The sequence below is a fragment of the Asparagus officinalis genome, chromosome 3 (genome assembly GCF_001876935.1).
Source record: "Asparagus officinalis chromosome 3, Aspof.V1, whole genome shotgun sequence".
Lineage (NCBI taxonomy): Eukaryota > Viridiplantae > Streptophyta > Magnoliopsida > Asparagales > Asparagaceae > Asparagus > Asparagus officinalis.
Window position 1 is genome coordinate 107,751,995 of NC_033796.1, and position 11,790 is coordinate 107,763,784.

The 11,790-nt window shown below is 40.4% G+C and overlaps 1 protein-coding gene across 1 annotated transcript; it reads right to left on the reverse strand.

The window, feature by feature from the left end:
* On the reverse strand, positions 1,541–8,334 carry LOC109835566 (histone deacetylase 19-like). The gene is made up of 8 exons (XM_020403533.1): positions 8,256–8,334; positions 7,513–7,877; positions 5,550–5,990; positions 4,431–4,661; positions 2,820–2,908; positions 2,674–2,740; positions 2,155–2,229; positions 1,541–1,919 (listed from the first exon to the last, which is right to left on the reverse strand). The coding sequence occupies exons 1-8, from the start codon at positions 8,332–8,334 to the stop codon at positions 1,827–1,829; spliced, it is 1,440 nt and encodes a 479-aa protein (XP_020259122.1). The 3' UTR covers positions 1,541–1,826.

The window sequence follows — 11,790 nt, forward strand, 5'->3', positions numbered from 1 at the left end:
GTAATTGTGATTTATTGAGGGGCTAAATTACAAAAGTACAACATCTATAAATAAGGGGTTATGGTCCCTAACCTAGGGTTACATTCTCTAATTCTCTACACCCCCATCTAGCTAGAGAAATTCGGATTTAGAGAAACCCTAAGGTTAGAAGATCCAAAACCCATCTCAAGGTTCATCCATGGATTCAGGTATAAGCTTCCGCTCTTTTAATTATTGTTAATCTCTTTGAATTAATCATGGCTATATGGTTTTTAGATCTCAAGTTTTGATTTAGATCTAACAACTTCGTCTTCGATAGCTGAGTCCAACTGCGTAGCAAGTCTTGTGAATTTCCTTTTGACGAGCCTCATCTTCACTAATGAGCTTCACGTTAAGTGATGAGTTCCAAACCTCGTATCCCATGACGAGCTTCGAACCTCGTTTCCAATGACGAGCTTCGAACCTCGTTTCCAGTGACGAGCTTCAAACCTCATTTCCAATGACGAGTTTCATCTTCCAGAGTAGCTTTGTCCACAGTGATGAACTTTGATGTCGAGCCTCGCTACGTGGTGAACCTCATCTCTTGATGTTGAGTCTCGCTGCATGGCGAACCTCGTAGGCGAAGCTGTCAGGCGAGCTTCAATCAGTTCAGACGAGCTAAGTTGTCAGGCGGGCTTCAATCAGTTCAGGCGAGCTAAGTTGTCAGGCGAACTTAGCATTACAAACGAACTTCAATGTTTAGGCGAAGTCCAGTCTTGCAGGCGGACTTAGCATTGCAGGCGAACTTCAATGTTCAGGCGAAGTCCAGTCTTGCAGGCGGACTTCAGAACATGTTGTGACGAACGGGCCATAACTTTCAAACCGTAAGTCAGAATTGGACGAATTATATATGAAAATCGACTATCTCGACGAGACGGAGCCGATCAAACCAACCCCAAATGATTCGGTTTGCTCCTGTCCGTTTCGCCAAATTCCTTACGGTTTTAGAGATATTAGCGTTTTTTTTGTTAATTTTGAGCTTCTTTGCTAGAAATTAAGGCAAGTTTTATTGCCTACAATACTATGTTCTCAAAATATCAATTCTAACAGGCATTGAGCTTTACCTAGATGCTCTTAAAGTTTGGCCTACTTCAACATCACAAAACATCACGTACGTGATCTATGTCTATCCTCTTTGCATTGCCACAATTCCTCTCCTGAGAACCTCCAAAATCGGCAACGAGAGGGGAAACTCGCCTATGGGCATTCGATTTTAAGAGAGAAATCATCGACAGCGGCCCTTGAATTTACTGCAGTACCTTGTCTCGACACCAATCCATATTCTTATCAATCAGCCCGTTTGACGATCACCCTCCAATGATTTCCGATGATCGAACACCCTGCGACGATTTTTTCGGATTCTCTCTAATCTTGAACAATCAATGCCAAACCTTTTTGACTCAGAGTCCTCTCAGTCCATTCCCCATCACACAGGTTGCAAACGTTCACGATGATCTATGTGAATAAAATTATCCCGTTTAAGGGATCAACAAGAGTTCTTTAGTTCTTTAGATATGAGAAATACAAGCCAATATACAATCCAAGCACATTGTATAAACTAGTTTTGTTATTACAGAAAACTAGGTACACCCAAAATTTTCTTGCATGCCTTGGGCAAAAAAGAAAAAAAAGAGAGGAAAAATCATCTATTAATGAGGGTGAACATCATTTATCAGTTAAATGCAAAATCAGCACAAACTGATAATGATTGCATAAATATAACAAACAGGATCCCTTTCAATTACGGAGGGCATCATGTTGCAGCAAAACTATCCATTTACAGAACGATTATTTAGCGAGTTCGAAGGTCAAAGCTTTTCGCCATATATTCTGTTCATTTCTTCTTGTTGTCCCTTTCTGCTGCTCTGCTCATCTGCAATGACTGAATTCTCACCGAACACCTGGTAACACAAAAACAATTCAGATGAAACGTTATAAGAAACCTGCAGTTTCTTTTTTGTTTGTGCTGATATTTAAGTGGGTAAATTTCTCTAACAAAACTGTGTGGTACATCATAGACAATAGTTCATAATAGTTTTCTCTAACAAAAAAAATTATGCTATATTTGTGCAAAACTCCCAAAGTTCACAGCACTTTCGTGGAATTTAACCTATATATAAGTTGCAATGATCTCACCTTCGAGCTAGAAGGCATTGCCACTGTGATGGCCTCGACACCTTTAACAATTTCATTGACCTTTTTAGGAGATCCCTGAAGATCAAAGGACAACAAGATCTGAGAAACATTAAAAAAACAAAAATCTCCTCTTTAAGAAGCAAATGTCCACTCAATTTGCAGCATGGTTTACATTAGAGAAATATGGCCAATTCAGCTATTTCTAGGTTACATTTAGAGAAATTGGGATGGAGGAAGTTGTCATTAACGGTCTCGATTAGTCTTGGCTCATGGTTGCTTATGAGATTTAGACCACAAAAGTGAAAAGGACTAATATCATGTAGGCCTCGTATTGTAAGGGACTAATATCCAAATTTGATATTATGGAGGACTAATATCCAAAAAGAAGAAATTTGCTAAGTACCTAGATTCTAAAACCACGAAAAATAAAAAATATAAAGTAAAAAGATGTTGAATGCATATTATTAACAAAAATCATTTATGGATATGTTGCAGTGAAGTATTCAAGCATTAAATTACCTGACCCATCAGTTCAGGTTCCACATCCATATTGGCTTTCTCATCCTGAATATGGTCAAGGGATTTGCTGCAAGCATGCACGTATATATCAGCAATAAAAATATAAACCTTAAATAAGCAAAAAAAAAAAACAGTAAGTAGTCTACCATGTTGTATCGGCATGATTAGAATCATCCATTTCCATATAATAACCAGGATCATTTCTTTCGTCCAAATCCTCTTCATCTTCATCAGCCTGGAAACCAAAAAACATAGACCTCTTTGCTTTAATATGGCAATTCAGATTTTTATTCAAATAGATATCAACAGCAGAAACTGAATCTTTTGCATCAAAATAGTCTCTCCTTTGGAGCACACCTCCATAGATAAGGCCATACATCAAGGAAGAGTAAATTTCACAATACTCCCTCAGAACTTTGGGAGGTTTCCCATGAAACACTCCTGAACTTTGGGATTCTCACAAAATACCCCTAAAATTTCGCAAAGGACCCCCAACCTGCAAATGGCTAATAACTGAAATATTCTTGAGAGAAGAAAGAAACCCAAATTAGTCATTTGTCATTGACTGGCAGCCAACAGACCCACCTGACATCAGTTCTTTACATTGGTGGTGGTGGTGGATTTCTTTCCTTGAAAGTATATATACTAGAGGGACTTGCTATATAACCTTGTAAACCACAAAACCAATAGGAAAGTTTAACTAGTCATCTTTATCGTTTAAGCTCATGTAACCAAGGTGCAACCTTCCAAAATTTGTTACACAACCTTGATTGGCTCTCCCAGCCTTCATTTGAATAGCTTTAAACCCTATTCATCTCCTTCAAGTATGCTGGCCATACATTTCTTCTCATTTACTCACCAGCAAGCAAGTGCCAAGGTTCTCGACTATGCAAGAGACTAAAAGAAAGAAAAGGGGGCAGGTTTGCTCAAGGGAACTTAATTCCACTAAAAGACCATGTACCTTAGCCATTAAACACATCCCAGGAAGGAATATGATGGTAAATAATATTGTCTTTCAGATGACTAAAAATAATCATAAACATATTTCCTTTCTCCAATCATCCTACATGATCATATGTGTTCATATGACTAAACAATAAAAAGTTTTCATACTCTCATGCTTCTTTTGAAAAAAGTATCTATTCCTTCATCAGAATCCATTGCAGTTCATAATTTTCATGGAAATTTATAGTAGCAAAAAATTTAGTCAAAACTTGCCAAAAGTAGATCTTCTGACAACCAATCAATTGATGTATACATGCATGCATAAATTACAAACATACAGACAAATAATTTAAGAGCACACAAGACAATTTCTTTGAACACTTAAAAGGTAGTGTCTTACAGCCTTATGATAGAAAACGGAACAGGATAATATTCATCCAAATTATAGTTACCACTTGGCAGAGATGATATCAAGACAAATATGAGATGGAGCACAAGGCCATGCTGGCATTGGATTAAATTATCCATCGAATATATAGCTGCCTACAACTAATAAAAAGAAAAAAGAAGTGATATAAACTTTAGGAACATATAATTTCTTTTCGCATTTTAAGGAGTCCCCACACATCCTTATAATAAAAGAAAAAAAGGACATGTACTATAGAGCAAAATACAACTAATACAAGCCAGAGATGACATCAAAACAAAGATGATATGAACAGAGAATGAGGTCATACTGGAACTGGGTCCATCGTGTACATGGCTGGCAAAAAAGTAAGGAAAAAAGGAAAGAAAAATGGTGAGAAAATTACCTCTGGGAACTCGGTATCAGGTGGCCTTTCTTGAAATTGGACACTAGGAACATGTTGGAGCTGTGAAAGATTCTCAAGGACCTGTACTCTTATATCATTCAATGAATGTTGTGAATTCTTGTTTTCCATATTACTTGGAGCAACATGAATGTTGTAGTCTGGACCAAAATATCCTGAATATTCATGTTCAGGCACCTTGTTATCAAGTTCAATACCAAGTGCAACCCCTGTCTGATCAAAAAAGCAAAGGAAAAATATATTACAATTAATAAACTAGGAAAATATAGCGACAGAAGGAAATTATATAGTAATGATAAGAAACTAGGAATATCAATGACATGTACACAATGCATGAGATCCCCACACAGCTAATAAAAATATCTGATCATCTAAATGGTCCATCACCTGACTAACCAACTCTTTCGCAAACTATCAGTCAATCATGTAGATGCCTAAATCGTTTTCATGTAAGAAATAGAGGACAAATCATAAAATAAATTTAGGGGAAAAAGTGAAACTTTCTAAATAAGGAACCATTTTACATAAATGGCCACCAATTATTAGTTAATGACTAAAAATGATGAATTCAATGATTAGTAACAAGCAAAAATGTTAAGGTTATGTCCTCCAATATGTCTAGTTATTCTCTGCAGAGATATATGTTTATATGTTAAGGACTAAGTTCCCGGTTCATGAAATCAATTTATATGACTTAGGGGGCTAAAGTAGCTATATGCACTAATTTGATATGGTGATGGAAATTATATTATAGAAAACAAGAACATGGTGTAGTGATGGTAGGGTTATTACATAATTAGTGCAATGGACTTATGAACTTTCTATATAAGGACAAATTTTACGCTAATGGCTACTAGTTAATGACTTAAAATGATATAATGATTTCAATTATTAGCAACTTGCAAACTTTTAAGGCCATGCCATCCAATATAATCCAGTAACTATCTGCAGAGCAGCAGAAGTATATGTTTCTATGTTATGGAATGAGTTCTTGATTCATGAAATGAATTTATCCGACTTAGGGAGAGAAAAGCTGCACATGCGCTAATTCAACATGGTGATGGAAATTATATATAGAAAATTCAAACTGTTGCATATTACCTCGTAGCACCAACATCGAGCAACATTGCGAATTGTATACCCACCGCCACCAAGCATCAAGAGTGGCACGTTGAAAGATCTCACATACCTCACACACTCAGCATGGCCTTTGACAGAAAGATTAAAGCAACCTAACCGATCGCCAGACAAGGAGTCAGCACCACATTGAAGCACCACAGCACCAGGCTGAAAAACTTCCATGACTTTGGCTATTATAGGTTTGAACAAAGAATGATAGCTCTCATCATCAATTCCATCATCTAAGGGAACATTTACAGCATAATGCTTCCCTCTTGCATATCCAATGTCGCGTATATGTCCTGTTCCGGGAAAATAGTCACCAAATTTATGGAAAGAAACCGTCATTACTCTGTCAGTAGTGTAGAAGGCTTCTTCCACACCATCGCCATGGTGGATATCAATGTCTATATACAGAACACGCTGACAACAGATATGAAGAATTTATATATCAGAAAACGAAGTAGACCCAAATAAATCAGTAATGTATACTAAGAAAGATATGATGATAGCTGACATCATTGCATGTAATTCAGAAAGGCAATTCAATAAAGAAAACATCATGTGGCCAAGATTAGGTTATCCAATTCTCGTCAAGTGACATCAATGGAAATGGCTTAGCAGAAGTTTTGAGGGTGGAGAGTCTTTTACATTGAAGTAATGTTTTGAATAGCTTTGGATACTCAGCATTGTCTTCTCTTCATCTTGCTGCCAACCTATGTGAACCTTCATCTACTTCTGTTCTCAATAAAAGCCAACTCTTCTAACATCTATTGATTAACTAAAAAATCGAAGAAGAAAAAAACACTCTTGCATACCATAAGCAGCAGCGGTTATAACAGATTTCTCAATCATAACCATTTCCCCCTCATCAAACTTCCCAAGAGGTTCAGCCTTCCCCTCATACTCTGCTGGCACAGAAATCCAGCTCCTATCTTACCAGATTAAGAGATCAGTATGTTTCTTAAGGTTTGGAAGTTAAAGCAATCAAAGTGAAACCCTTGATAATGAAAACTATGACAAATAAGGTCTGTTCTTACATGATGCATGCATATAAAATGATCAACTGACACACACAAAAAACATCTTTATTTCGCCTTCTCTCAGTGTATCTAACTTTTGGAACATCAAGGATAGTAATCATAGTGGAAGCGAACGGAATCATCATGACTTTATTTACAACACCGAAAACAATAACTTCTACTTTTTGCCCAAAGGAGGAAGCACTAATTTACCAATACTATGCCTACAAACATGATTAAACTTCCTCAACTTTTTCTCCGAATCATCTCCAATTAAAAAGTTTAAGGTTCACATTTAAACAATGGAAATAGCAATCTAGGTAGCCAAAGTAACACCTCATAAAGAGAAAACAAAGGGCACAAAACAGATTCATTAGTGACAATGCCAGACCGGCCAATCTTCACACACACTGAATCATTTAAGGGATCGTTAGTGGTCGTTTTGGTTGTCGAGGTAATGAATCAAAGGAAGGAGATGTAGTCCTCAAAGTGGTTAGGGTTATGATCAATATTTAGTAGTATAAAGGTCTCACAATGCTTATGATCTAGTAGCATCCGCATATTTCAATTCAGTATCCAATGAAAAGGTTCATACCATATCACTCATGAACTAATTTAAACCCAAAATCAACCTAAAATTTCACCACCTCATACTTTTAACCAACTCAAGAATGACAACCACAATATCGTTAACATAACAAAATCCCGACGCCAAGCACTTCTTCGCATGATACGACTCCACAGACCAATTAATCGCAATATCATAACTCCCCTTCAAAGATCCCCGATGTTCGTTTCGGGTATGGGGGGAGTAGGTCTAGGGTTAGGGTCGTGATCTAAAGCACAAAGGTTTCACAACGCGCCGGATCTAAATCATAAAAGCCGCCAAACCTAAAACGGAAACAGACCCAAACTCTCATCACCTCATGCTTCTTGAGCAGCTCGAGGATGGCGAGCACGATGTCGTTGACGTAGCAGAACCCCGACGCCTCGCACTTCTTGGCGTGGTGCAGCCCCCCGGACCAGTTGATGGCGATGTCGTAGGTCCCCTTGTTCAGCTTCACCGCCGCCCCGACCGAGGCCCCCGCGTAGGTCTGGCAGAACTCGTACAGCCCGTCGAAGACCGGGCAGTCCTCGCAGACGTTGAACCTCTTGAGGGACCTCTGGTGGTCGTGCTGCGTGTCGGGGGTCACGGACCGGGAGGAAGCGAGACGTAGTCGTAGGAAGTGGAGCGGCGAGGTCGTCGGTGCCGGGGCGGGTTGGGCCGGAAGAGGTGGGGAGGCCGGGCCTATGAGGGCCGTAGTGGTGGGGAGGGAGTTGGGTCATGCGGTCCTGTGGGGTTTGCAGCCGGGGGCACCTGCCGTGTAGTAGTTGCCGAGCGTCGGGGTCGGGGTAGAAGTAGCAGAACCAGCGGCGTTGGGCCGGCGTAGGGGAGGGGATCGAACGGGAGGGAGTGGAGGTCGCCGGCGGCGAGGTTTCCGGTGGACTCCATTTGTCCTCGCCGGGCGGGCTGGGGGGATTTCGGGGATTTCTTTTTTTTTTTTTTTTTTTGGCGTTAAAACGGATCTTATGATGCTGGCTGGTCCGGTTTGAATTAGGGCTCCATCCGATTTGGACTGGGATTGGTGTCGAGTTGGAATTCGCGTGGGTACTTTTCCTATTTTGCCGCCCACAGAATTGGTATTTGCAAAAGCTGCCCGTTTCGCTAGTTTGGCATCTACCCCTCTACCCAACCCAGGATTCATTATTCATGCTACAGTAAACACTACAGTAATATTTGCTCTAGCTTTATTACTTTAGGTACCATTTGGCAAAGGGTTAAGTGAGGGGTTAAGGAGACTTAACCCCTTCTTAACCTGCCAAACACAACAAATCTATATAAGGGTTAAAGTGAGTTAACAATCCATAATTTGCCAAACATAAAAAATATAGAAGTGTTAAGTTAACCCCTCTAGAGGGGTTAAAATGAGTTAACCCCTCAAAATAAGGGGTTTACTAATACTCCTATTTAAATGGAATAAGAGTTAATCATTCTAATTATAAAGAAAATAATCAAAATCATTGTTATTCCCAAACACTAAAACTGATCATAAGGGCTAAAATAAAACTTATTTAACGGGTTAATAATTTAGTCGTTAGGATTATCAAATGGGCTAAGTACATTAATCCTTCTCTTTAACCCATCTTCATTCACCCTTTGCCAAACGGGGCCTTAGCGAACAGGAAACTGGACGGTGCAAGGTTTTTTTGAAAAAATATTACTGTAGCACACTGGAATATTGCAGCAGATACAAAATTCTGTAGCAATTCAAAAAATACTACAGCAATGAAAACCGGAATTACTGCAGCAGCGAGGAAAAAAATATTCACGCTAGTCAATTATTTATACCCCAGTTTTACCTTTAAAACCCACAGAAAGCCACGCTGGGCACGGTTTTCTTTAACGATGATGATAATCCCCTCGTTCTTTAGTATTTCGAATTAAGTCCCTTGAATTATCGAAATTGCTATTAGATCCGCCAATTCTTACGGGTTGTTTCGAATCGCTCTTTTTAATCGAGAGCCGATGCGGCAAGAGACGAGAACCGAATTAATAAGGACCTAATAACAATTCTATGACATAGCTTTTGGTGAATGAAAGATTCGTACCGCTCATGACCCAAATTCAAACCAGAAATAAAAACGACCGAACGAAAACCTAACCTCGTGCAATGAAACGCTCTCTCAACCGTGAAAAAAGTAATTAAGTACTAATCATGAGGTATTAATTTAAACCGGAGAAGTAAAAAAGACCGGACAAAAACTAGCCTGATGCGCCTCGAGCAACTCGAGGATCGCCAACGCGATGTCGTTGACATAACAAAACCCCGACGCCCCGCTCTTCTTCGCGTGAATGCAGCCCCCCGGACCAGTGATCGCGAGTCGAGAGCCCCTTCCGTCTCAGCTCCCTCGCCGCGCCATCACCCCCGCCGTACTCTGGCAGAACGTGTACAGACCGATCGAAGAACCGGGCAGTCTCCCAACAAGTTGAACGTCGCAGGGACTAACCCCCTCCGGTAGCTCGTGCTGGTGTCGAGGGGTGAACGGACCGGAGGACACGCAATACGTAGTCGTCGGAGTGGACCTAGCGGAGGTCGCGGCGCACTCAGGGGCGCGGCGGGACGGAAAGACGGAGGCAGGTCCGCGGGCGGACGAGGCCGTAAGCTTTTGCAGGGGAGTGGTCATGGCGGATCCTGTTGGGGTTCATGGGGTGGCCTGCCGGTAGCTAGTAAGTTGCGCCGATGTGTCGAGTCGTAGAGTAGCACACTCGGCGTTTTCGCGGTCGGGGCGGGAGGGCGAGGGGAGAAGTTGGCAGTCCGCGGTAGGAGCTCCATTAATGTTGCGTTTTGTATATTTTGTTAAAAAAAAAAAAGTGGCGACGCTTGATTCATAAAGAATAAGAATGTTTTTAGGACATAATTTGATGTATTTTATAGAAGAGAGTTCGTGTCCTATCGGAACTCTATCTCTAGTCCTGTTCGAAATGTTAGGGGCGGTTTGTTTAATTGGTATGTTTGAGACCTTGTTAAGTGGGTTGGGTTTGGATTAATTAAAATCGGGTTTGGGTTGATCAGCAATCTGTCGAAATTTACTTACCATCAATTCTTTCTTAAAAAAAACTAATTATAAGAGGCTTTTCATGCAGACCACTATTAGTTTGCAAATAAATCATCTTTAGGTGGGGTTTTATGGCAATAAACCATGTAGGCCCACTTTTCAATTAATGTTTTTGGTAACTGATCATGATCTCTCTAATATACTTGTTACACTCCTAAAACATACTAATACTAATCTCCACATAGCAATCACCATGTGCCTTACACTATACCTAATACATCTAATTCAAGATGAAGATAATCTCCGCCTCAGCTTGGCCCACTGTTCAGCCGACATATCACATAACCGAGACAAAAAGCGGTACTACTCGGCCAAACCTTCGATTGATTCCACAAGCCACCCGACTCGGCCAGCTGTTCAGCCAACATCTCGCGTAACCAAGTCAAACGAAGGTACTTGTAGTCCAACCCGGCCAAATCGCCCCTGCGAATAACACCCACTTGACCCGTTGTATCAGCCGCCGACATGTATGGTCGACCGTCAGCTGGGCGACTAAAAGAGTTGGTAGTTTTCTCGAACCCTGTGCCGACAGCCGTCTATCCTTGTATTAATTGCTCTGACAAAGTCATCATTTCTCTAACCCCCATAGCCTTTATGACTTATCGGACCCAGTCAGTATCGAGCACCTGCTGTCATTCCCATAATAAATGACCAGACGACTCACATCCTTCGGCAACCGACACGTAGTACATGTCTGCCGATTTAGCTGCCTAGCTGGACTCGATCAAAATTACCTTCTTGTCCCTCAGATCCACTACAAAAAGGAGAAGAACTGTATGAAGTAACTCTCTATGGTCTTGTTTGGTGAGAAAATTGAGGAAGAAAATGAAGAATTGAATTTGTATTATTCTCTATAACAGACTTGGAAAAAGAACGAGTTTCAATTCTCTCAATGTAATCTTTCTCTAACAACTTAGAAAAAGAAATTATATTTTCTCTCAATCAGTTTTCCGATTACAAAAGAGAGAAGGGATCGACGGAGACCCTTTTCCTTTGTTTAACCTGAGTTCTTTTTTGTGTCGATGGGAGTTCAGATCCTTGTATCCCGTTGACGATCCGAACGTTTCACCTCGTTGGAACACGATATCTTCCTCTTGATTGACGTTGAGGAGAACTTGCGTGTCAAGTTTGAAAATAACCATTAGCGAGTTTAAAAACTTTGTAAAAGAGTTAATTGATTTAACCAAAAATCGGTTTATAGCCAAGATCTAAGCCCCAAGACCTTTGTTGTTGAAGGACGCTCCAAGATCTCCAAGAATAGGAACACCGATCTCTTTTTATATGATTTTTTAGATGCAAAAAGTCAATTCAAATTGGAGATCCCGAACTCAGTTGAGTTTTCCGCCATTTATAGGGGTTAAGGGGTGTAATCGCCCCCTTAATTCGCTCCTAAATGGGGGAGTAATCCCCTCAAATCGTGGAAAATGGTTTTGAAATCATTCAGCTCGTGTTTGAACAAGTCAAATGCAAAAATTACGTTCTGGCATGAACTCTACATTCTGGGATTGGATCACAGAGTTGAGCTCTACACTGGCGGCTAGAAA